Raw genomic sequence first — 27,074 nt, 5'->3', positions numbered from 1 at the left:
TGAGCTGGCTTCCCGCTCTGTGGCCGGCGCTGACACGGGGATCGGCAGCATAGTATGTTCGTGGCCTGGGATCCTGGGGCGCGAGTGGTGGCACGAGGTGGCCGCGGCTCATGTTGGCGACGGGCTACTGAACTGCACTGCAGTGGCCTGGTGTTCTACCGGCCTGCAGCACCACCATCACCACCACCACCACCTCAACACGGTCAAGGCAGCGTGACTGCAGAAGGAACACCGGTGACAACCGACCTCGCCGCAGCGGCAACAGTCATAACGGCGAGTAGGACAGTTCGTGTGCCGAGGCGCGTAGGACGTTTGGCATGTAAATAAGGAACGCTATAGTGTGTTGTGTGTGAATCGTAAGAGTTATCGGTTGTATTAAAGTCTGTGTTGTGTGTACAGAGTCACCTGACTGCGGGTAATTTATTCCGGATCCTGGGCCAGAATTACACCATCACAAACTTAGCGAGCCTGCCAGGATACCGCCAGTAACATCTCGAACGCGGAAATCGCCAGTCAGGTGTGTGCACGCAGCACAAGATGAGAGACATGGATCTCGATAAGTTATTGGCTGTAGCAGCTCAGTTAGGCTTGTCTGGCGCGGAACTTCGCGAATGGATTGAGCGAGAGCAAGTTAGGCAGAGAGATGAGTGCGCAGCTGAGAGAGAAGAGGCCAAAAAAGCAGCCGAGAGACAACGGTTAGCGGACGAGAGGCAACGGTTAGCAGACGAGAGGCAGCTGCAAATCCTCCAACTTAAGCTCCAGCTTCAGGAAAGTGCTCAAAGTCAGCCATCTGCGGCGGCAGCACTCGCCCCATCGGCAAACCCGTCATGCCTGAATCCGCAGAAGTTACTACTGCTATTTGACGAGCGACGCGATGACCTGCACGCGTATTTGCAGAGGTTTGAACGCGTGGCTACTGGGCAAGAATGGCCAAGAGATAAATGGGGAGTAGCCGTAAGCATGTGCTTAACTGGTGAGGCACTCACTGTCATTGGTTGAATGACTGCTGACGAAGCCCTCGACTATGATAAAGTGAAAAAAACCCTACTTCAGCGCTTCAGAATCACGGCACAAGGATATAAAGACAAATTTCGGAAAGCCCGGCCTGAAGATGGCGAAACAGAAAAACAACTAGCAGCAAGGATCTCGAGCTATTTTGATAACTGGATTGAGATGGCTGATGTGCCCAAAACATTTGAGGGTCTTCGTGACCGTGTTATAGCCGAGCAATTCTTGCCTTGCTGTAATCCGAAGCTGGCCATCTTCCTGAAAGAGAGGGAATGCAAAACCCTTACATCCCTTTCAGAGTGCACCAACCGCTTTCTCGAAGCACAGGGAGTCAATAACATTGGTAAAATTGCAGATGATACAAAGGAGGCAAATAAACCCGGTGCTATGTCACAGTACAAACAGCCGAGTTGCTTTCTGTGTCACCGCAAAGGACGTAGCGCTCCGGATTGTCGTGCGGTTCCGAAAGAGTCTGTGAAATGCAAAACATGTGGGCGGCTTGGCCACAAAGCCACCGATTACAAGGATCAGAGCAAAGACAAGTCGGTGTCTTGTGCCATGATAGAACAGAAAAAACAGGATTACTTCCCTATGGCCAAGTCCAAGGATGAGACATGCGCTGCTGAATGCCCCAAGAAGTACGAGAACCAACCTATGTTCTTAGTCGACAACATGCCAGTGGTCGAAGGACGGGTGCTTGGACAACGCGCACGTGTCTTACGAGACACAGGGAGCAACACGACCATCGTCCGACGCGAGTTCGTGCCGGATCGATGCCTGACCGGGAAGACGGCAAGAGTTATGCTTTCGGATGGAAAGGCCAAGGAACTACCGGAAGCAAACATACAGATACACACGCCCTACTTCGTTGGTGATGTAAACGCTTTATGCATGACTAACCCTTTGTACGACCTCGTGCTCGGCAATATTCCAGGAGTAAAAGGACCACAGGAGCCAGATACTACCTGGGAGTACTCTGACGCCCTGTTCCCTGAATCGAATGGTTCGAGCGAAATCCCGGCATGCTGGGAAAAGTCAACCTTGCTTTCTGCCGTCGTCCGGACGCAGGGGAAGACGGAGAGTATGATGAAGATTCCGCTAGTTGGTTCGCTAGAAGTGACCCGAGTGCAGCTAACTGAGAGCCAAAAAGACGACCCAAGTCTGAAGAGTTGCTTCAGCAAGATTGGGAAGGAGTTTCACTCTAATAAAAACAGGACGTACGACTTTTCTGAAGAGGCTGGTATACAGTATCGACATTACCGCCTTTCTACGGGGAGGACCTTTAAGCAACTAGTCCTGCCAAGGACACTTCGACAACACATTTTGAAGGTTGCACACGAGGGCATTATGGCTGGTCACCAAGGCGTGCGACGTACCACAGACCATATCCTTGGGGATTTTTACTGGCCAGGTATGCATGAATAAATCAGACGGTTTGTCAAGTCGTGCGACGTCTGCCAGAGGACAACGCCAAAAGGGAAAGTTGGAGTCGCTCCGTTGGGCAACATGCCTCTCATACGGACACCATTCCGAAGAGTCGCCATTGACCTGATTGGACCGTTATCTCCTCGATCAGATAAGAGAAAACGCTATGTGCTTACCCTCATTGACTTCGCTACTCGCTATCCTGACGCAGTAGCACTACCCAGCATCGACGCTGTCAGTATTGCAGAAGGCCTCCTTGAAATATTTTCCCGAGTGGGCCTGCCTCGAGAAGTGGTTACCGATCAAGGTAGAAGTTTCACGTCGGAACTCATGAAAGAAGTGGGCCTACTACTAAATGTAAAGTTTTTTCGTACCACCGCATATCAAGCCATAGCCAATGGATAGGTCGAAAAATTCAACGGTACGCTGAAGGCCATGCTCAAAAGGGTGTGTCAGGAGTAGCCGCGGTCATGGGATCGCTACATTGCTCCTCTTCTCTTCGCTTATCGCGAAGTACCGCAAGCCAGCTTGGGCTTTTCACCATTTGAGTTAATCTACGGCAGACATGTGCGTGGACTTTTGAGTGTTTTAAGAGAGCTGTTGACGAACGAGAACATTGAGGATGAAGTGCGAACAACGTACACTTACCTTGTGGACCTTCGAAACCGACTCGAACACACCTGTAACCTCGCTCATGAAGAGCTTGGTAAAGCACGTGAAAAGCAAAAGCTTTATGACGACCGTAAGACCCGCCACAGAAGGCTATGGCCTGGTGACAAGGTTTTAATTCTCCTTCCTGCAGACACCAATAAGCTTCTCATGCAGTGGAAGGGCCCGTTTAAAGTTGCTGAAGCCAAGAATGATGTTGATTATGCAATTGACTTAGGACAGAGCATCAAGGTCTTTCACGTGATTATGCTGAAGAAGTATGAGGAAAGAGAAATAACGTCTCCTCATCAGGTGGCTGCAGTGAATACTACAAGTGCAACACCTGGGGAAGAGGCGAACAGTGAGAGCAACGACTCTGAGGATACCATCCCCTCTCTCAGTCTATGCCAAACACAAACGGCATCAGACGTCAAGATATCGCCCAAACTGCAGACAGACCAACTTCAACAACTTCGACAATTGTGCGAAGAGTTTGCAGACATATTTTCGGACCTTCCCGGCAAGACACAACTTGTCGAATGCTCTCTTGACCTCGTCATCGAAAAACCGGTTCACGTGCCTCAGTACCCAATTCCGCTAGCGCTGCGTGAGAACGACGAAAAAGAGGTATAGGAGATGCTTCGAATTGGCATAATTGAGAAATAAAGGAAGGTCAACGAGAACAAGAAGAAGAACACGCTTCGTAGCGGCTTCGCTGGAACGCCACGTCGCTTTTCGACTGTGAGGCTCGACTGTGAAGAAGCTGCCCGGGCTCAGGATTGGGCGGCAGTATCCTTATTGTTCTTTGAGAGTTCTTTATTTTCCGGTAACTGTATTGGTCTTTCTCAGCTGAAGCGAGTCATTCCGTTTTGATGTCATTTTCTTCCCCCGGCCAAGGGCACTCCCCTTGCTTAGCTTCCACTCCCGCCAAGGATTGGCCGATAGACTATTTGTTACGCAGTGGAGCGAGAAGTGTCCCTGTGGCACTGGTACCTACAGATGGGGGCAGTATTCCGATGAAGAACCCAAAGGCGATTCAAGTGGAGCTTCGAAAAGCCACTTCGCATCCCCAGGAGATCACTGAGGTCCGCCAGTTTGGTCGCGGAGGCATCCTGTGCTGTTCCGCAGATCAGGAATGCATTCGTGAGCTCCTGCAATGTTCCGAATTCGCAGCGCATCCGGTAAGCCCATTTATTCCGGCACACCTCGCATGCTCGAAAGGATTAGTCCGCGGTGTAGACACAAGTCTGACACCTGCAGATGTGCTCGATTTGTTTTCGGTGGCGGGTGTAATTTCAGTGTACAGGTGCACCCGTACAATTGACAACATAAAATCACCAACGGAATTGGTGATAGTGACCTTTTTAGGAACAGTCCGACCTTCCGAAATTAAGGCATGGCCACTGATCTATAAGGTAGAGCCACTTTCCCCCAAACCCCTGCAGTGTTTGAAATGTTGGCGATATGGACATAGCGTCAGAGGGTGCCGATCAGTTCTTAGATGCCGTCTGTGTGGTGAAAATCATGACAGCCGCGAGTGCAGCTCTGAGAAAGAGAGGTGCTGCTTATGTAATGGCGCGCACCCTGCAGACTCCGCAGACTGTGCAGCAAAAGAAAGGGAGCTTGCCATATTAGATATTGTAGAACGCAAGAGGTGCTCTCGGAGAGAAGCCGTTACAGAAATGCAGGAGAGATCCAAAGGATATGCCAGTGTTGCAGCACGTAATACCACCGCCATGGATGCATCTCTCGCAACATCTATCGCAGAGGCCGTAGAGAAGGCTATGGAAAAGGCAATGGAACGCCTCGCAAACAACCTTTTTGAAAGCTTGGCACAATTGGTTTCCAATCAACTATCTCAAATTCTAGGTGTAGCATCTACGAACGATTGGGCTCCTCAGACATCATTAGTATCGCAGCGTACGGAAATAGAAAGTGCGACAACACGTCAACGAGCGGTTTCTCCTGAGGCAGGGACTTCCAAAACAACGGAAGACGGTGATCTTACGGAGGATTCAGAAGCATATGCAGATATGGATATGGACCCTCATAAGGTTCTGAAGCGAACCCGATCTCCCCAATCAAAAAACTCTTCGCATAATTCGAAATCTAAAAAGTATCTATCCAAAAAAGAATTCATTGAGAACATGTCTAAGAAAGACTTTTTGCGAAAGGACATTTTGGACCAAGCAGTTTTTGCGACGGTTCTGTCGTCAAAATAGGTTCACTAACCATATTACAGTGGAATTGCAGATCTATATTTTCCGCAGCCACAGACCTATCATACATTTCTTCACTGCTTTCCCCGGATATTATATCACTGCAAGAAACCTGGCTTTCAACAAGCCAGAAGTTTCACCTAAAAAATTATCGGCTATTTCGATTGGACCGACCTAGCAGAGGTGGTGGGCTTGCTGTCTTGATAGCAACTAAGTTTAGTCACAAAGCTACGATCTCTTATCGTTGTGTGACTCCAGATTGTGAAATTTTGATAGTAGACATAACATTACCAGACGCTTCTCCCTTGTCGTTTGTAAATGCGTATTTCCCAGCCGGGGTGCAAGACACACGAAGTCTAGACGATATGTTCTCTGCCTGCAGAAAGGATATATTAATCACTGGAGACTTCAATTCACATCATGTGGCCTGGGGTTTTAAAACAGATTTAAGCGGAAAACGATTGTGGGAATGGGCTATTGACAAGAATTTATCTTGTTTAAATTCACAATCTGCTACTTTTGTCCGAGGTCTCTCTAAATCTGTAATTGACTTGACATTTTCAAGCTCATCTCTAAATATATGTTCGTGGCAAACTTTAGACTGTGCTACTAACAGTGACCACTTGCCTATTACTTTTGTACTGAACTTTCCAAGAATACATGTCGCCGAAAAGGCCCGCTCATTCCTCAACTATAAAAAATTAGAAAAAGACTTGAGGGCTACTTTTGACCACCGCAAGGACATACAAGGTGACATTAGGGCTATGAGTCTGTGTGCAGTGTTAAAAAGATCAGTAAAAGACGCAACGTTTAAATTAGACTCGGCCACAAGAGGTTCTTTTAGTCCATGGTGGACTGAAGAGTGCACGAGGAGCTATAGAAAACGGAAAGCTGCATGGAAACAACTGCTGGTCAACCAATGTCCAAAAAATTGGAGTGATTATAAATTCGCAGCAGCAGACTTCAAACGCACAGTAAGTACAGCAAAAGAAGGTTATAATATGAAACGACATGAGTATCTTTCTAGGGCTAAAAACAAAAAAGCGCTCTTCAGATTTTTAAGATCTGAAAAGATGTTACCACCCGCTGAAAATATTGACTCTTCTGTTCTTTCCCCCGTGAGCTCTCTGATTTAGTAGAAAATATTGCGAAAGGGCTCCAAGATAGATTTATGTCAACTATACCACTGCACATTGTGAACCCAATGGCAGGCGAGGATTTCGAGGAGGTTACTTTAGATGAGCTGGCAGAGATAATAAGGCACTTATCTCCTTCGGCACCTGGACCAGACGGGGTAACAAATCCAATGATAAAAGTAATATTCGAGATTTGTCCAACTGAAGTACTTAATCTGGTGAACTTTTCTTTGACAAAAGCTTGAATACCTGCGGAATGGAAGCTGTCTAAAGTGATTCCACTTCTTAAAAAGCAAGAAAAAGGATTCGCCTTGGACAATGTGAGGCCGATATCAATCACGTCAAATCTGGTTAAGCTAATTGAAAGAGTTTTGAATGCCCGTGTAATGAAATATATTAATAAGAACGCAATATTAAACCCCAGTCAAATTGGTTTTAGATCCGGTTGATGATTGATATGTGGGGTTTAACGTCCCAAAACCACTACATGATTATGAGAGACGCCGTAGTGGAGGGCTCCGGAAATTTAGACCACCTGGGGTTCTTTAACGTGCACCCAAATCTGAGCACACGGGCCTACAACATTTCCGCCTCCATCGGAAATGCAGCCGCCGCAGCCGGGATTTGAACCCGCGCCCTGCGGGTCAGCAGCCGAGTACCTTAGCCACTAGACCACCGCGGCGGGGCTTAGATCCGGTTGCTCAATATGGTGTGCGCATGTTGATTTAGAGAGCCGAATACAACTGGCTCGGCGTCGGCGCCAATACTGTGCTTTAGTTACTTTAGATTTGGCTAAAGCGTACGATAGGGTTGAGCATTCAATTTTATTAAGACAGATGGAATTTCACCACTTTCCCAACTACATCACTGCGTGGGTGTCGGAGTTTTTAAGAGGGAGAGAATATTACTGCTTTAAAGATGGGTACTCATCGAATAGATATAAGCAGACACGTGGCGTACCACAGGGGGCTGTCCTGTCGCCAGTTTTATTTAACATTTTCTTAAGCTCCATTCCATCAACTAAGGATATTCAGTTATATGTGTACGCGGACGATATTGCTTTCTTCGCAAGTAATACCGACCTTCAATCATTATACCAGAGTCTACAAAATTATCTCAATATGATAGAAAGATGGCTTAAAAATATTCATATGACCTTGAACGTAAAGAAAAGTGTGCTCCTTGCATTCTCTTTTCTGCAGCCTATCAACATCTCGTTAATGTACAGTAATGAGCTCATTCCGCAGGCGAATTCCCTTAAATATTTGGGCATCATATATAATGACACATTAAATTGGAGAAGTCACATTGATGATGTGTACTCCAAGGCAACACGGGCCATGGGGTGGCTACGGAAGCTTGCAAACCGTAAAGCGGGTTTAAGAAGAGATGTGCTAATAATGATATATAAACTTTATGTGCGGCCCATCATGGAATTCGGTTGTGTATTATTTTCTGGCAGCGCAGCCTATAAAATGAGACCCCTAATACTGCTGGAAAGAGAAGCGTTGCGTTTGTGTCTGGGTCTACCAAAGTTTGTTGCAAATAACGTGTTGTATATGGAAGCTCGCCTACCTTCTCTGCTAAATAGGTTTAAAATTCTTACTGTGCAAGCATTCTTAAAGATATACAGTTCACACCAAAGACTCTCATTTTACGCTTTCATTCAAGAACCGACTTTATTTTTCGAAACCCATTGGTCGCGACTACACACCCCGCAAATAGTATTTGCACAAGCGCTACTAAACCAACTGAATGTAAAAATTGGACATATTGGTCCAATACACAACCTAAAGTCAATGCTTAGCATACAATTCGATGATATATTTCCTCATAACGCGAAACAATTGGCATATAGGTATTTAAATGACCAGTTAGCAGATTATCTAGCCCACCTAGAGATAAGCAATATCATAGCGACTGATGCATCTGTGTCAAAAGAAAAGGCTGGGGTTGGCATCTTTTCTCCTTCTTTGGACTGGTCCTTTTCGATTCGACTCCCAGATTATACCCCGGTATTCATGGCAGAATTATTGGCCATTTTTCTTGCCCTACGCAAATTACCCTCAAGCGAATCATTAGCAGTTATCATTACAGATTCATTATCAGTTTGTAATGCACTTTCTGCGGCAGTAAATTCAGAGCTCATGAATACGTTTCGGCATTTAGTACCGAAAAACGTAAAGAAATTGCATTTGCTATGGGTACAAGGCCACTGCGGATTATATTTGAACGAAATGGCGGACTCTTTAGCAGCAGTATCCCTGGGTGGGCCCACCATCCCAGTTTTGCCAGATACGGCTTATGTAACCGCGCTAAGGTTCCGAAATGCTTGCCTGCAATGGGGAAAAGGTAATTTGGATAATTTCAAAGATTTCGAGCATTTAAGCTATTGCTGGAATAAACAGTGGTGTGTATCTCGCCAGTTAGAGGTCACTTATACCAGATTGCGCTGTGCAGTTCCACAACTAAATTATTACCTTAATAAAGCTCAGCCTAAGGCGTCACCGCTATGCATTTGGTGCAACGAAATTGAAACAATTGAACATTTCTTTTTATTCTGTCATCGTTATTCTTATCAGAGAAAAAGATTTTTAGTAGCCCCATTACAAAAGCTAGGAATACAAGTAAATTTACCAGTAATTTTATCATTTGGCGGAACTTCATTTGGTTACTGCCACAGGGATGTATGCTCCGCTGTGTTTGATTACATCAATGCAACTAAAAGATTACCATGCTAGTGAACCACTACCTTTTCAGATCTTTAGTTTATAATTCGTAGTTATGTCTTTCAAAAACAAAAGATGGTTTGACCGCTTGCTCAGCACACATTTTTGTTTTTTTGGTAGTATTATTTTAAGCTTCTTTTATAGATTAGCTTCATTTTCAGTTTAGTTTCATTTAAGTATCCTGCCGCCCGGTTCTTGGCCCATCCCCCTTTGTGGGTAAGCGCCATCCATCAGAGGTCATCAGCATCAGCATCAGATCGACCTGCTTCTGGCGTCTCAGTCTCTACGGCAAGACCTCTGTTTTGACGTCGTGACAATATATAGGTAAGCTTCTTGTTTTCACTGGAACTCTGAATACTATCTAGTGTATACTATCTAGTATAGAATGGGTGAAAAGCTGATTCCCGATATTGTGCACTGGTTATTGGTCGGGGTTTTTCATTGTGGTGCAGAACAATACCATCTCCTGAACCTTCGAAATCTTCCTTCGCTATCGCGTGAACTAGGTGCAAATTAAAAATAAACAAGCAAAATAAAGCGAAAGTGCCTCTCAGAGTGCGTATTAAAAATTTTCATGACATTTCTTAGTTTTTACTGCAAGCTATCCTGTTTCATTTGAGCTTCCAGGGTGCACACAATTATGGAAAATTCAGAGCTGATATCCCTCACAACCGATTTTAAGCATTCACCTTACTTAGTTTTGCAGCTTCTAGTCAGGAGCCATGTGCCCAAGCCCAACCAGAGTCTGGAAGGGACCATGAACAGATGGCTGATTGTGCAACAGATAGTGCAAAAGATTGTCCAGGTAAACTAATTTTCATAAAGGTAATTTTCGTGCTTAATGCACATATGATCAAACTCACATCACATTGTTATTTCATTGATTATCAGATCCAACAAGGTCAGTTGAGGAGGAAGAACCGGCGGAAGAATGTCATGGTAAAAACACTTTTCATAGTAAAGGTACTTTTCTTGCTTAATGCATATAAATTCAAGATCACATTATGTATTAATCAATTGTTTTGTTTATTATCAGACTCGTCAAGTTCAGTGGTGCACAGGGACAATGTTTTCTTGAGGGTCCAGAATTCAAGCAGCTGTCAGCAGAGTTCCGAAGCCAGCCCCATTGTCCTTTGTAATCCGCTCACTCATCTTATTTTTGCACTCATGAAAACTTGAGTTACTAGAGTTGGGTTACTAATTTCTGTAAATAATGTTTCAGCTGTTCGACTAAAATCACAAACAGTGTTGAGCTGTGCTGGTACGTTTTCTAGTGGAAGTCGCTTGTTCTTCACTCATTCATTGCTCCTTCTTTCTTTTAGAATTCCAGCATCGTGTTATGACGCACTTGAGCATCCTTAGGCACAACCAGGCTGAAATGCTGGAGATGCTAGCAGCTTACCAACAGAAGCGTTGCGATACAGAAATGGAAATGTTGCGACAGCCCGAGCAATCCCTGCAAAGCTCTTAAGGAATGTTCAGGAGGTTTTAGACTTCAATGAGTCTCTCACTGAAGCTACAACAGAAGCTCTGGTACAGTTCAACAAAATGTTTCATTCAGATGCTAGTGCAAAATGTATGCAGCAGAGTTTACGCAGTTTCCACTCTAAAAAGCTTGAATTTTGTTGAGTACGTTTCTATTTCGCTAGCTTTCAAAGATGCATAGCTGTTATAGTTCACTGACACATCTGCATGCGAAAAGTTACATGGGTCTTGTACACTTCTTCCAGGTCCATGCCCTTATGTCCTACGACTCAAGGACATTAAATTTGACTGTGAAGGGCATGATGGCCTATATAATGAGCAATCAAGCTGCGTGTGAGTTCAGCATGGATGGCCGTAAAGGCAAGCTGAAATTCAGAGAACTTAAGTTCACCAAAATTGTGCTCTGTAAGTATGCATATTCACATCCGTTCTGTGTGTTTTAATGGTTTTTTTTCTTCAGCGGCTGTTCAGCGGACGCGCCACCACAAGGAGTGCACACTCGACGACGTTGTCCACCATATAAAGGAGTGGCTGCGCAGGGCCAAAGAAAGATGTGCGGCCAGTGAGAAGAGCTCCAAGGCTGAAATGCAGGACCAATGAGTTTTTTTTTCTGAAACCAGAATGGGCACATTGTGCTGATATGAACAATTGCAAATAAAATCTGATTCACTCCAATGTTTTCTTCATGTATACCTTATTGCAGGACGTTTTGCACTGCTGGTTTTAAGTTCATACACTCGAAGCTTGAAATTAGCATTGTTATGCTTAATTAATATGCATTGTTTATAGAAGGTAATTGGTGGATTTCATACAAAAAATTTATGGAACGTTGCTATATTCGATAAAATAATACATTTGGGCCACTGTGCAAGAATACTTAAGGTGAGCGAACTCCGGGACTATCCGCTGTCCGATAATGCTCTGCTTAGCAATGAGCTCGAGCGATAATGATAAGAACATCGTTCACCCCGGCTACCCCCGCCCCTTTGCTTAAGAAATCCCGGACCCAAGACGTAGGGAAGTAGTGACGCTCATTTATCGTCGCCACAACACCCTCGCCACGCTGTCGATCTCTTCCTTTATCACCTCTCGCGGTGCCGCTCTGTGAGTGAGTGTCGCGTGGTTGATATCGCGCAATAACCCGGTTTTCTCACATTTGGAAACCGTCGCCCGCATGCCGGATGTGCTTTGCGGGATTTGCCCGCCATGTAATTCAGTCCGGCGAGCCATGCATGCCGCAAACAAGAACATAATCGGTTCCTTCCACTTGAGGTTTAGTCCATCCCCACATGCAAGCGCTCGCTCGGTGGCATTTATTTACTTAAAGTATTCTTACACCGTGATTTGTAATAAACGTTCAGCAGTGAAAAGTTAGTCTATTCAGTGATAGATTTAGTGTATGGTTTCATTGTATATCTTTTGCTATAGTAGTCAACGGGATAAAAAAATAAATTGATTACATGGAACAATTATTTTTAAAACTGTTGGTCACTTTCGACTGACAAAAACTAGTAAGATAAGTGCACGATATACTACAAGCAATGCACAGTATACAACATAATTATATGAGCACATATATTTTAACCCTGACAAAAAGTGCACATGCCTTAAAAAAACCCTGAACTAGATGCTATAATTTTTTACGTTTCATAATAGGCTTGGTATGTGGGATTTAACGTCCCAAAACCACCATATGATTATGAGAGACGCCTACGTAGTGGTGGTTTCCGGAAAGTTCTACCACCTGGGGTTCTTTAACGTGACCCAAATCTGAGCACACGGGCCTACATTTCCGCCTCCATCGGAAATGCAGTCGCCACCGCCGGGATTTGATACCGTGACCTTTACGTTTCAAATAACCGTCGCATTCAGTTCAGAATGCCAAGAAAATTAAAAAACAATACATCATCCTTGAAGGGCTTTCTGGTTTCCCTAGTGTGTGTGTGTTGATTTGATTTGTGGGGTTTAACGTCCCAAAACCACTTCTGATTATGAGAGACGCCGTAGTGGAGGGCTCCGGAAATTTTGACCACCTGGGGTTCTTTAACGTGCACCCAAATCTGAGTACACGGGCCTACAACATTTCCGCCTCCATCGGAAATGCAGCCGCCGCAGCCGGGAATCGAACCCGCGACCTGCGGGTCAGCAGCCGAGTACCTTAGCCACTAGACCACCGCGGCGGGGCTGTGTGTGTGTTGGCCTGGACATCGGCATGCAAGTCAGCTGATGCCATCCACGGAAACTCTCTGCTCGCAGATACACACATTCGCCACTACGCCGGCCGCTATAAAAGGAAAGATGAGCTCTAGATCTGAAAGCAGATCACTTATGAATCACCATACGCAATTAAAGCCCCACTATTATCACAAGATTTTGAAAATTTCTGATGACTGCGAGCGTAGGATATACTTATGCACTGCAGTACTCCAAAACTATTTTCAATTTCCATATATATGTGTTTTTGGGGCCCTTTGATGGATAGCCAGTGGACATTCGCAACTGGCTGTCCCACTGAAATCCTGTTCGGATATCTACTAGACAGCCATTCAGTACATTCCGTCAATGGACCTTCCTAGTACATCCTGCGAATGTCCGTTTTGTGTCCGCTCTGGATATCCGAATTTTTCGACCTTTGGATTCATAGCGGACAGCCGAGGGATATCCGTGGTTACTTGGGTCGTGGAGTCCGGCGGCTTACTGGCAGTTGAGACCACAGGAGGTGCAGCGAAAGGCCGTAGGGCGCCGGAAGGGCCGTCCCTGTAGCCTCCGCTTGCGACGTCAATCACGATACCTGTGCGCGCGAGAAAGTCGCAACCGAGAATCACAGGCACGGAAAGACCAGGGAGATGCACAAAGCGCTGTCGGCGTGCGCGATTCTCCCAACGCACAACCAACCGCGCAGCGCCGCACGAGGTGGCGGTACAGCTGGCGAGGTGGAAGGCAGTGTCGCAAGCTCGAATGCGGACAGAGCGGTCGCGCAAATGAGCCCTAACCTCTTCGCCGAACAGCGAGATAGAAGCCCCGCTATCCAGCAACGCCGCCAACTCTCGAGCAGCGATCGTAAGGGCGATAAACGGCGCCGGCGTGGCTGGAATGTCATGTCCAGTGCGACACGCCATCGGTGCCAGAGGTTGTGTTACACTCCCGTGCTTTTTTACTGCTGCAGCTGCCGGCAAGGGGGAGCTCACCGATGGCTTACCCCGTTGCCCGACGGGCGAGCAGGCCCTTGTATCGGTTGGGCACGTTGCACTCTCGCGCGGTGTGACCACGCTCACGGCAACGAAAGCAGACCACGCCTTTTCCTCCAACAGGGAGTGGGGATTTAGGCGAACCTTTAGAGCTACGAGGTGGCCGTTCGGTAGCCGCTGGGGGGCTCCGCGATCGGATATTCCCTCGTGCACTGGAGCACGGGTTTCCGTTCTTGTTCACGCTGCCGGGCAACGGCGGCCGCCCGGGCGTACGAGTACGGGTCCAGAGCGCAGTCCGACACATCGAGCGCGTCTTGGTCTCTCGTGGCAGTGGCAGCCTCATTGTTCGGGGAACCCCAGTGTGACAAGTCATGACCAGCCCATGCCCAACAAGGCTTAAGAAACGCGGACGTCGGTGGCGGTGGGCAATAGGCTCGCGCCGCCAGTATGTCGCCCTGAATACGCTTCGCATCGGATGCCAGCTCGTTTAGGTCACGATAACGGGCGCTCCGAAGGTAAGCGGCGAAGGTTGGATGAGCCTGGCGTATGGCTCGCTTCACCTTCTCGGCGTCTGATGCCGTAGGATCGGCAAGGAGGTGGAGCTCCTGCAAAGCCCGAACGTACTCGAGAAGAGATTCGTCGGGATGCTGTGTGCGAAGCTCTAACTCGCGACGCATGCAGCGCTCGTATTCAGGAGAAAGGAATTCGCTACGGAAGAGCGCCCTAAACTCCTCCATCGAGCGAGCTTGGTGACCGACGAGCCGGTACCACCTCGCCGCTTGGGCTGTCAGCGACACGGGCAAAACAGAGCCTAGCATAACGTGGTCGCTCAGCCGCGTAGCCTGCTGATAGCGGTGCAGCGCCTCGAGGTACTCTGTGGCACTGATGCGGTCCGAATAACCGCTGTACTCAGGCAGAGGTACCCTTAAGCTACTCGGAACGCTTGGCTGAGGGGACTCGAGGTCTCCCTTTAAAGCACAAGGCTGCGAGCGCACCGCTTCCAACAGAACGTTTAGGAGCTGCGCCGCAGTTGCGTGCAGCGGTAACTGCTTTTGACGCGGGCGCGGCCGTAACAGGTGCACGCGTCTGTTCCCCAACATGCGCGCCCGACCGAAAAGGGCCAGTACACGGCATGGAGGAGGGTAGGGTTCGCGCTACGACTGGTGCTTGAGGCATCACGCGACTGGCAAATGGGTCGACAGTGGAGCACGGTGGCCCACGTACGTCGAAAGCGTCGCCCACGCGAGTCTCAGGCCAGCGAGCGTCGGTGAACGCGGCGACGTTGTCGGTTAAGCGAGCAGGCTCGAGAACGACATCGTTAACCCTTTGCGCTCGCGACCATGACGGGTCTGTAAGCGCGTTCCCGCCAACACCTGAGTGCCCCCGGTAGGAAGGACTGGGTGCGGCGATTTGAGCTGTCAACCGTGCTGCTGACGGGGAAAGGCCAGCGCGTGGAGACAGCGCCGGGGACGGGCCCGTAAGCGCGTGAGTCTCGAACAGCTGATACAGCCCGTTACTGGCTTGGCTAGGACTGTGGTCCTCGTTCAAGCGACTCGCATCACCGTAGGGGGCCCCGAAAAAGGGATCTTTCCCGGTGAACGAAAGCAGAGGGTCGCCGAGAGGGCCGTACCCCGTGTTGTTGCAGCCGTCCGCCTCGAACGAGACCAAGTCCGTCGCCACAGGATCGAACAGGAACGAGCGCCTCGAAGGGGTCTGCTCTGAAGCCATGCCGAAACCAAGTTGGGCGCCAGTTATGTGCAGATAGGTTTGCACTAGGCTTACCTACTAAGCACAACCGTGTAAAGATGCGACGTCCTCCACTGCCGCTGCGGACGATGACGCTGCGGCCGGATTCGTCGGCCGGGTTCGACGCACGAACGAGAATCCGCCTGCTGAGCAGTGCGTCAACCTCTCGTGGAAGCCTGAGAGCATCTGCCGCGACGAGCGAATTGTTGAGCACAACATAGCTCGTAGGAGAGGAGGATGTCACGCGCGGCCCAAAGGAAAAAGGCGCTGCGTTGTGACGTATGCCCGCGCAGCGCGCCAGCGTAGCGTGCCCGGACATACCAGCGCGGGAAAGAGCCGACGGTTGACTGGCCCAGACCAAGAGGCGCCCTGGCAGCCATCTTGGCGGATGCCGGTGCTTATGCGCGCCCGGGCTACGCTGTCGGCGCGCGCGCGGCAGATGGGGAACGAGGCGCCAGGTACGAGGGCGCTCTCGATTCCCACAATTTAAAGACGAACATTGGGGACATCGCCGTTGCTCCCTAAATGGAGATAACGTCACTCCATTTTTTTAAGAGTGTATACACTAGAGTTCCCTGTAGTGTATATAGAGTTCCCTCTAGTGTATACTAAGAAGCTCTATGCGTATTGCAGACATGATTATGCTCGCAACTCGAACGCACTCGTATGCTGAAGTAAGCCATCACCAGACTTAAGTTCACTGCACGCAGGCTGTGGGTGATATACTTGCTTATAGACTATCTTAGACATGTGGGCGCCATCACTTTGGGCAGTGGAGTCAATATTTTTTTGTTTTTTTTTGTATATTGCGATGTGAATTATTATGCAATGAAGCATGGGATGCTCAAATTCTGCCGTTTTCGTATGCATCAACATGGAGGCACTTAACCCCTCTGTATAAGTCCATAGACAGCAAGCGAAGGGCATCAATCTGTGGTCATGCGCTTCCAAGCGCAGCGCCTCATCAATGTTATCAATGTCAGCCAGATTCGCCTGATTCAGCCATTCACCGCCCTCTCAATGAACCCTTTCCTGCTCTCACCCATCGTGTAGCATTCACGTATGCTTTGCGGTCATTGAGAAGAGAGCCCCCTCATGCAGTCTCTCACGACGGGAATGATATAGCGTGATTTTTCGTTCAGCTGTGTACAGATTTGTGGGACGGTATCTTGCATTCCTCGTGATCACAATGTTGGCGATAGCGCTGGCTCTGTAAGTGACGCGATGTTTTCGCGTAGTCTGTCACAGTTCATTGCTCTATGCGGGCAATTAATAGGGACGAGTCACGGTGACGCCGTGACGCGATCCCACAGCTCAGCTCCGTACGCGTCACTGCGACGCCACGTACGGTGCCAAGCTCCACCCCACGCACACGCCAACACGAGCCTCACTCTTCACCAGTTGCAAGCGAGCTTTCTACTTTTTGAAAACTTCAACAGTAGCCGTCCCAATGCGTGCTTTCTTGATAGCCTGCAGCACTTCGTATTTGTATTTTTTATTCATGCACTTGAATTAACGTAAATCCACGTTTTCAATAAATTGCGTTTTCGCTCGATGCAGAATGCTTGCTCTCCTGCCTTATGTTTTTTTTCGAAACGTCAATAATGACGAGTGGCTAAGGCACCCGGCTGCTAACCAGCAGGTCGTAGGATCGAATCCCGGCTATGGCGGCCGCATTTTCGATGAAAGCTGAACGGCTTAAGGCATGCGTGCTTTGATCTAGTTCCGCGTTAAAGAACTCCAGGTAGTCGAATATTAGTGATTTAGGGACGTTAAACTCAAACAACTGTTTTTATCGTGTTTTTTTTCTTCACCAAGAGTTGCGTCATTACGCTAACCTTAGCGTGAACCAACCAGTCTAATATATTTTATTACGACACTTAAGATGAGCGAATTCGACCTCCATAATGCAAAACTGGCTTTTTTTAATAGAATCTCTACGAACAAATTTCTATACTCTGGATAGCAAGGACGTGAAGTTTCATAATGCTCCATCCGCTTTGCCAAGGTAAAAGGGACCGTTGTCCCGAATATTTACAGCCTTCACAATCAGCCGAAACCTTTGCAAATGAGCAGATAATGTTTTATTTCACAATGCCGATAGTCATCCTGAAGTCGTGCGCAGGAGTACAAGACGTATAGATGGGTGCTTTCTAACGTCATCATGCTTCCACGACAAATTCAACCAAGGAGTTGACTAAACTTCAGCTTCAGCATTTGTTGTGAGGAGCTTCTCATCCTGTGACATGCACTTTCGTGATCCTTCACAAGTTCTCAATGTAACCTAGAAGGGAAGCACAATTTTTCTTATAAGAAAGTTGTCTTAGCTATAGTGACGCAATTCATTGGGCACTTGCTGCCCCAGTCACAACAAAACTTTGATTAACAGTGTTGAGAAATTTGTGCACCGTGAAAGAAAACAAAGAAAGATAAAACTAACATTGACTAAGGCACAAGCAACACTTTTTATGGCAGGCTTATTTTGGAGTTTAATATTTTGCTTTCCTGAACACCCATTATTATCTTCCTTATAACATCAGACAACGCTGTGTATCTTACAAATGTTTTTTTTTTTCACATTGTACACCTATTTGAAGTAAAGTGAGCGCCCAACGCATTTGATACATGTTTAGACTGGATAAACCAGACCGTGCGACTGCACCACGCTACTGCGCGATACATTTGATACGTTCACCATGGTAGCTAGAGCAAATCCCAAGCCATACTTTTAGATCTCAGAGTATAGCGATTGCTTTCGTGGTCTAAACCTTGCTGTTGAAGAACGAATGAAGTGGCATGATTTCGTAGTCAGGGGTCATGATGGATTGCTGCACACGCCACCTAACCATGTGCTGAAGTCCTCACGAGAAAATCAGAAGTGCCATTTTGCGAAAGTTTGTTAAGTGCGAATCGTTTAAGGGGACCATCCTCTCGTATGCTGTCATCTCATGTCGTCACGCAGACACAACCCTGTACCCTGTCCCGCTGGTAAAACCCTATTTACAGTAAGTATAGCAAGGATGCCGGAAAGAGAAAAGATGGTCAGGGAGAGGGACGTAAGTATTAGTAAGATGGAAAGCAGGAGACGACAAGGCAAAGCAAAGCATAGTCTTGTAAGGCATCACGCCGGAAAACTTTGTGTAGCATAGCCCCTTATAGTATTGTAGGTGTACGACAACAGCTGTTTGTGTTACGCTAATATTTGTTCAAGACAGAGGTAAGTAAAGGTTGGGAGGAGATCGAGAGAGCATAAAGCTTAGCATGACCGTGTATAGCAGACGAATCGATATGTGGGCAAGGTGGAATTGGTTATACTTCTTTGAAATGAGCAGCGCAACAAACGAGGACACAAAGTGTTGTGTGATGTGTCGTATATCTTGTGTCGTCGTTGTTGTTTTTTTGCGCTGCCCATTTCAAATTATATAGCACAGCCATATATATTATAGCCATTTACTATACCATGGTACATTATCATAGCCAGGCATCATGCATCAGCACGGCATCTGTCTATGTATTGACGAAGGAATTCTCTCTTTCGGAAGAGCGCCTGTAATGTTCTGTTAAAAGCAACCTTGTAAAACTTTATAAATACTTTTTTTAGTTTTTTCAATGCGTTTTTAAATGCGAAGCATTTTTTGGCGAACTTCGGCGACTTTGAGCGTATCTATCTATCCATCTATCTATCTATCTATCTGTCTATCTATCTATCTATTTATCTATCTAGCCCCGCCACGTTGGTATAGTAGCTAAGGTACTCGGCTGCTGACCCGCAGGTCGCGGGATCGAATCCCGGCTGCGGCGGCTGCAATTCCGATGGAGGTGGAAATGTTGTAGGCCCGTGTGATCAGATTTGGTTGCACGTTAAAGAACCCAGGTGGTTGAAATTTCTGGAGCCCTCCACTCTGGCGTCTCACATATTCATATGGTGGTTTTGGGATGTTAAACCCCACAAATCAATCAATCAATATCTATCTATATATCTATCTATCTAGCCGCCTATGACTTTTAAACCTTCTGGCCGTTAGGATAATGGAATCGATACCAAACTTGGTGTGGCACAACATGACTGTATGAAGAACATATTTAGCCAGTCATGACTTGAAAATCATGACATAAATGTCATGAATATCATGATTTACCTTTCAAGGTCCTGCAGCTTTTGTGGTGGGTTCGTACACTTGGCATGTTGCAAAACTGGTATGGTATGACATGATCGCATGGCGAACACAAATGACAGACCCTATCATGAAAATCATGACATGCGTGAGATGTAACAACATGACTACATGCCACGCTTATGATGCGCTCGCGACCGTTTCGCTAGCGTCACATATATAAAATTTGGTATTACGGTACGTCAATGCATGAAGAAGGTACGTGACTGGTGTAAACATTATAATCAGTAGGTGCGTGTCATGTGACAACATGACTACATACCACACTCATGATGCACTGGTGACCATTTTGCTAGCTTCACTTATAGAAAGTTTGGTATAATGAGACGTGAATGGATGACGAAGGTATGATACTTGTGCAAACATAAACATGAGATGCGTGTCACGTAAAAACATGACTACATGCTGCGCTCATCATGCACTCGTGGCCATTTTGTTAACTTCACATGTACAAACTCGGTATTATGCGACGCAAATTAACGACATAGGTAAATTGCACATCCAAACGTGATAATCACGACATGCGTGTCATGTAACAACACTACTACATGCCGCACTCATGATGCGCTCGCTGCCGTTTCGATAGCTTCACATATGCCGAATTTGGTATTACGTGACATCAAGAGATCACGAAGGTATGCGACTGGTGCAAACATGAAATAATGAGAGGCGTGTCATGTGAGAACATGACTGCATGCCACAGTCAAGGCCCCAATACATTTCGACGTGACGCGGTGCGCGTGCTCACCGGCGTTCATTTCGTCGCGTCACGCAGGCGTTGCGACGCCAGTTGCCGGTTTCGCCAAATACTCGCAGGCATGCACCACTCTGCGCTGCTTTCACGCATGCGCGTTCCAGCGCGTCCGGCCTCCCTGCGTCACGGAAAGAGGGAGACGCAGTGTTGTCTGGGTAACGCATCGGCACGAATTGCGCGCTGGCTGCCGTCGGGCCGCGCCGATGGACGCTAGTCGCACTGGTCACGCCTGGCGTCCGACTACAGAGTGCTCGCGTTTTGCTAACGTAGCGTTGCTGTGCCCAGCGTGCGTGCGCACAACGCTAAATTGGAGTATATTGGGCTCTTCATTATGCGCTCGCGGCCGTTTTGCTAGCTTCACGTATACCAAATTGGTGTTACGTGACGTCAAATGATGACGAAATATATGACTGGTGCAAACATGATAATCCTGACTCGCGTGTCATATAAGAACATGACAACATACCACGCTAATAGAATATTCCTGGCCGTCTTGTTAGCTCCCCATATACTAGATTTTGTATCGCATAACGTAAATAGGTGACGAAAGTAAACGACACATCCAAACATTATAATCAAGACACGGAAGTCATGTTCGGTATCATTTACCTCCGCCTTGTAACGTAGTGCTGATTTCAAAGTGAGATATCCACATTTATTATTCGCGCTTCACATATTATCGATTCCCAATGTACGTGGGATCTGCCATTTTTTTCGTATGTGTTTTTCTTCTGTGTGCAATAAAAATTAATTTGCGAGTCAGAGCTTGTGTGCGTGTTCTCTTCTGGGTTCCCGTGTAGATTATTGTACTATTCGTACTTCACTATGCGAAAAAAAGCAGCAGGAAGCTTCACTCTTGAGGCATAGTACATACAAGAAAGAGGAAAAAGGATGTGTGGAGAGAAAAAGTGGTGTCGGGGTGAAGAGGATATAAATGAGGAGCAGACGAGATGAAGCACAAAATAACCACCATATTATAGCATGGTTATGTGTAATATAGAAAAGCATGGGTAGAGAAAGGCGAGTGTTAGAAGCAAAAAGACTAGGAGGCTGCCAGAACACCACATAAACGTGTTAAGCACAGTATAGCAACGAGATGGGTAAATAATCTGATGGTGAGTAGGAAGTAGGAAATAGAAAGGCGAGTGTTAGAAGCAAAAAGACTAGGAGGCTGCCAGAACACCACATAAACGTGTTAAGCACAGTATAGCAACGAGATGGGTAAATAATCTGATGGTGAGTAGGAAGTAGGAAATGATGGGGAGCTATCCATATCCATGTGCAACATATCCACGCATAACGCGTGGATAGCATGACCATGTGTTACCGTTGGTGTCAATATAGCAAAGCTTGACAAAAGAAAAGGGGGTTGGGAAGAGGTAATGTGAGGGTGTGAGTGAGGAAAGGGAGAATACCTGCCATGTCATGGTAATTACAGCATGCAGAGTAACAGTACAGAAAGCATGAAACTGGGTTAGGGAAGCAAACGTGAGTAATGACGTGAGAGTGAAGGTTTATAACACCACACAGCTGGTTATAACACGGTATAGGGAGATGGTGAAAAGAAAACTTAAGGGGAGTAGAGATGCGAGAAGAGGAGGAGCTAAAGAGAAGATAAAGCAAAGTATAAACATATGTAGTACAGCATATCAAGGGTTGGGAATTCGAAACGAGGGTGAGGAGGGATGTGAGGGCGAGAAGCGAGGTGCGAAGGGAGAGAAAAAATTTGCCGTGATATGTGACAAAGTAAAGCAAAAGCGAAAAGAAAATCGGAGTCAGGAGAGATGTGAGGGTGACAAGTATAAAAATAGGAGTGCGAGGTTGAAGCACAGCACGTCCGTGTAAACGTTAGCACAGCAAGGAGTAGACAAGAGAGGTGATGGTAAGGAAGAGATGGGAAGATTACGAAAATGGAATGCAAGGGTGCAAAGCCGAGCATAGGTGTATATGGTATTGTATACCATGGAGTAGAAATTCTACTGAACCAGTAATAAGCAAAACGATGATTGGTACAGTGCTCATAAAATTGAACCAATAGTACTAAGTCAAAAGTCAAAGAAGCCTCAAGAAGTCAGTTCTGAAAAATAGCACATGAAAGAAGAAAAGTACATCACCCGTGTATTGAACCGTGCTTAGTCGCAAAAGATTAGTTTTGCAATGGCAAACATTCCGTTGGTGAACGCTGCATTGCCTATTCGACAGAAATATGTTACAGTGCTTTTAAGCAAACAATCATTGCTCCTTGTGCGCACCTGGTGTTTGTCTTCTTCGGGTGACATTGACAGCCTTTGCCACAACTGACTCAAGACGTCGCTGCAAAGAGTAGGCTGTGTTTTCTTCTGCTTAATTTCACCTGCAAAAAAAAGAAGAAAGGCTACTAAACGAGAAGCCATGTCTGTAAGTTAACGTGAGATGCTACTTGTTTCACAAGTGTAGCGATGTCGAGCGAAGATCTTTGTGCTTTACCCCTGACTATGCCTCAGAGAACAGGGGCCATAAGCCACCAGCCGTACAGAATTGCACATCAAAAGTATTCATTAGCATGCCTTGACAACACATATGCTTTGGTGGTATGCCTTGGTGAAACAGTGTTTATGGTCTTCGGTTGCTGACCCAAAGGTAGCGGGTACAATCCCAGCCGCGCTGGCAGAACTTTGAAGGAGGCGAAATGATAGAATTGCGTACTATGTGATGTAATTGCACGTTGAAATACACCAGGTGGTCAAAATTTCGGGAGCCTTCCTCGACATCTTCTAAAATCATAGCGTAGTTTTAGGACCTAAAATCTCTGATAGAAGTATTAGAAGTATGAAATGGTTCATGACAAACTCGTGTAAGAAATTGCTACTTTCCGCGAAAAAGGTACTGAAGGGTCTGTTATGCCTATGCATTTGTGAAATAAATAGACTTAGAGTTATCGTTCAGCGAAAAATAAGCCCTAAAAGGCACCGTCTATGCTCTCCTCCCCCTCCTCCTTCACGCCGGTGATCACCACTTTGCCAAGGCTTGTTTATATTCAGGTGCTCAGTACAGTGGTCTGATCGTCTTTTATGAATGTCTCAGGCATTGTGAATTGTTAACTTTTCATGTCAAAAGCTTAATAAATCTGAAATAGCTACATGGCACTTGCAGCTGAGCACGAAATGAAGTATTTCGCCGAAATGCAAATGACCACACGGAGAGCACCTTTTTTGTCGCGACCCGCGAAGGTGCCAATGTTGCCCCTCCTCGGGACAATAGTAGTGTAATAATCAAATATTCTAAATTACATTCCCGACGGAATTGGCTAAAATTTGGCCAGCTTGCTGAACGCACAGCGGTGAAACCAGAAAACAAATTTTGACAAAAACTTAGGTGTCGTTGCCCAATTAAGAATTTTTCTTTAAAATATACAATAATACTTTGACCATTATTAGACCAATTATATTCATTTTGCTATAACATCATTTTGTAAACTTGTTGGTGTTTTTTATATTACCGTCATGTTGCTGCTTTTATGCGATAATGGGGCATAATATACGTAGCAACCGCTGATTAGAGACCTCGTCAGGCTACGTTAATATTTCTATTTTTCCCTGTTTTTAAAATTTCATTGTGTTGTTCGTTTTGTTCATTGTGGTAAGTACGTAATCTCATTAAAATATTAGGTTACTACAGCATCACTGATTGGCAAAATTTTAAAGCCTGCAGGCCCATTCAAGTGGTAAAGAGTAGCCGGAGCATTGTTGTTGCGCGAACACCTTCAGATATCTTATGAATATAAATAATGAAGAAGATTAGAAGAAATTGATGGCTTGTATATAAGGATAATACCCAGTTGACGACGTATATATAAATGCGATCAATGAGCGTAAGAAAGTCTCACATGGGACACCCGTACTAGTACAGGATCGCACCAAGACTTACAAAAAGTGAGAAACCGTTTAATAAAAGCACTCCGTACAGTTACCCTTAACCAGGGAAGCTGAAATTCGCGGCCACAGGCGGTTGCGTGCATTGTAGTCGAAACCAAAGTGCCACTCGAGAAACTCTTGCTAAAACCGGGTGTCGCTCCCGGAGAACGCGTTTCTGCCATTGCCACGTGGACGCTACTCTGCCTTCAAGGCCTCTTCCTCGACTCGCTGTTGTCGCTTGAATTCGGCTTCGAATGCTGCCGGGTCTTCAGTGCGCAGTTTCTGCAAGCACTTCGCCAAACAGGCCTGCTCCTGTCACGATCCGTGCCCACCACACAAGAAAGTTGTAAGTTGAACCTTCCTGCGACGACAAACTTTTCCCGCGCCGTGGGCCCGTCAGCTGATGTTTCTGCTTTCACTATCAAAACTGCTTGACGGCCTGCCTTAGCCGAAAGATGAAACGCGAGCACATAAACAGGGCCGGGCTGAATAACCTCTTTTCCATCATTTCTCTCATCTCCTACATTTCTTTCTGTCCCGCTCTCCATCTGTCTACAGTGCTCCCAGTGGTGCGCTCACGCTTGGGTGTGACGTAGAGAACAACGTAGCTGACAGAGCAGCGAATGAAAACGTTTAGCGTTTCTCATTGCGAACGGTTTTTCGTTTCGCATAGCCATATGCGGCTTTTGCTGTAAATATAAACAAGGCTATCGTTTATGCCCCCGTACGCCCTAAATGACTGGCTTGTGAACAGCTTTATTTATAGGCTTTGCTGTTCAATACAATGAATGATACAATGTCGCCTTCATATGCTATAATGACTGTATTCGGTTCCCACTGTCGTGTGTGCACTATGAAATCGCCTTTTCTTTTTTCTTGTTATCGCCTGTTAACTTCAACTTATATTGCAATCCGCGTCATATTTTCATTGTGCTGATACGCTTTGTAACGCGTGAATTAATTTCGTGTGATCTGTAAAACTTCACCAATTACCCTCCTTAATCAATGCCCTCTAAAGGGCCTGTAAGAAATTTTAAATAAATAAATAAATAAATAAATAATATGCGAGGATGTGATAGCGGAATGCTTCACAAATACTGAATTCCGAAATTCGGTACTGTGGGTGATAACTGAATTTAGGACACTTGACAACAAAGCAACAGTCACACAAGGAAGAGATACGAACTAGCCCTTGTTATGTCAACTTGTAGCATCATTGGGTGAGTTTGGCTTGGCATTTGTCAAGAAGTTTAAGTGGAAAATGCACTTGCATGTATACTCCGCTGACGCCACACATAGGCATGGCATGTTGACACCAAATTTTGCACCTTCACGAACGCATATTTAAAACTGCTTCATCCTGGCACGTGACTGTGTGCGGGCCAACACTCCTCAGACAGACGAAGTACTTACCTGTGATAGCGCTGACAAGCACGCCGATGAATATTGTTGCGAGAATTGCAAAAAAGCTGCTCCATAACGGTGATATATCAAGCAAAGAGAATGTTTCTTTTGACCTGTAATAATGATTGGGTTATTAATTCCACAACTACAAGACAAAATTGTGGGCTATGCATATACATTCGGTCGACGTGACACCTTAGTAAAGTTATGTACCTTTCCAAGGTTGAACTCAAAAAGCAAACGCGTGCCTATAAGTGTAAACCTATAAAAAATGTGGTGCTATTGCCAATTTTAGCTGACGTGAGACGACGGTAAAAGTCCTATTTTCCCAACACTCTTACTGTTAACATTTTTGAATCCTTACTACGATATTGATATGTCCTGCCTTTTATTTCAATTTTTTAATTTTAAACAATAACGTACATACCTAGTACATTGATTGTATAACTCTGCCCCGCGCAGCCCAGGTCTTCCGCGAAAGACGCCTTTGAGATCCTCGAGCGGCTAGAATGAATGTAACTCACTACCATTTCATCTTTTTTAGCAAAACATTTATTGAATTAGACGGGCAAATAAGCATTGCTTGTAGCATTTAGCGATGCCACTTCATGGTAGCGAGAGCTTCATGTGGGAGCAACTTCAGACTCGTCGTCTATAGACCCTTGATGACATCCAGTATCGTCCGCCGATGTGCCTGAATAGCATCGCTGTGCAAGAAGAACGTTAGAAAACAGCTTGCTTATTTTCTACACTTCTCTTACCTTATTTGGCAAAATGTATTCAAATAAATGTTATTTCGAGCTACATGAAACTGCACGAAATCGCCTTAAATATTACGCACTTTATTATTATCTGAAAAACTAATAAGATAATTTCCTTACCCTTGAAAAAACCTGAAAACGTACTTTCAGTTTCGACATTCCGAATTGATAAATGAGGTGACCGGAAGTTCTTTTGGGGCACAACGCTTGCATTCTTCAAACCGTCTATAAAGCACGCCGTGGAACATGCCTGATTTGCACACGCGTGTTGACTGAACGCGCGGAGCACTGGTAATTCACATTTGCGAGCAGTAAATCCCATTTTAAAGAACATTAAACATAACCTCAGTGTTTTATCAGTGGCTCATGGCACGGCTGCGATGACGTGGCACAGTTTTCATGCACGGGGATTTGCCACTGCTCTGGGTCGTTTTTTTTTAACCAAAACACACAACGAGCACTTTGCTACGACTGGAAAGCGTCGCTTCATGCTGGCTGCGCGT

General features: G+C 46.1%; 2 protein-coding genes across 2 annotated transcripts in view; one reads left to right on the top strand and one right to left on the bottom strand.

Moving 5' to 3' along the window:
* Positions 1 to 4,436: 4,436 nt before the first annotated feature.
* On the top strand, positions 4,437 to 11,254 carry LOC119184606 (uncharacterized). Its single transcript, XM_075883277.1, has 4 exons — positions 4,437 to 4,618; positions 10,488 to 10,623; positions 10,868 to 11,055; positions 11,111 to 11,254. Exons 1-4 carry the CDS (start codon positions 4,546 to 4,548, stop codon positions 11,248 to 11,250), a joined length of 537 nt encoding a protein of 178 aa, XP_075739392.1. The 5' UTR covers positions 4,437 to 4,545; the 3' UTR covers positions 11,251 to 11,254.
* A 6,391-nt stretch (positions 11,255 to 17,645) lies between these two features.
* The window catches only part of LOC142784631 (sodium-coupled monocarboxylate transporter 1-like), a 51,036-nt gene continuing 41,607 nt past the window's right edge, over positions 17,646 to 27,074 (bottom strand). The window contains exons 6-8 of the mRNA XM_075883061.1: positions 25,820 to 25,923; positions 22,766 to 22,866; positions 17,646 to 17,868 (exon numbers count right to left, since the gene is read on the bottom strand). Coding sequence (XP_075739176.1) covers positions 17,782 to 17,868; positions 22,766 to 22,866; positions 25,820 to 25,923 — 292 coding nt within the window. The 3' untranslated portion in view covers positions 17,646 to 17,781. The remainder of the gene's footprint in view (positions 17,869 to 22,765; positions 22,867 to 25,819; positions 25,924 to 27,074) is intronic.

Source organism: Rhipicephalus microplus, unplaced genomic scaffold (genome assembly GCF_043290135.1).
Source record: "Rhipicephalus microplus isolate Deutch F79 unplaced genomic scaffold, USDA_Rmic scaffold_15, whole genome shotgun sequence".
In the NCBI taxonomy this organism is placed as follows: Eukaryota; Metazoa; Arthropoda; class Arachnida; order Ixodida; family Ixodidae; genus Rhipicephalus; species Rhipicephalus microplus.
Note: the sequence above shows the minus strand (reverse complement) of the source record. Positions and strands in the feature narration are given on the sequence as shown.

Bases quoted from the DNA above. Each gene is read 5' to 3' on its own strand.
- LOC119184606 (XM_075883277.1), top strand. From the start codon at position 4,546: ATGGACATAGCGTCAGAGGGTGCCGATCAGTTCTTAGATGCCGTCTGT. The intron at 4,619-10,487 runs GTGCAGCTCTGA...TCTTTCTTTTAG, and splicing joins GAAAATCATGACAGCCGCGA to AATTCCAGCATCGTGTTATG. The intron at 10,624-10,867 runs GCAAAGCTCTTA...GCATGCGAAAAG, and splicing joins CGACAGCCCGAGCAATCCCT to TTACATGGGTCTTGTACACT.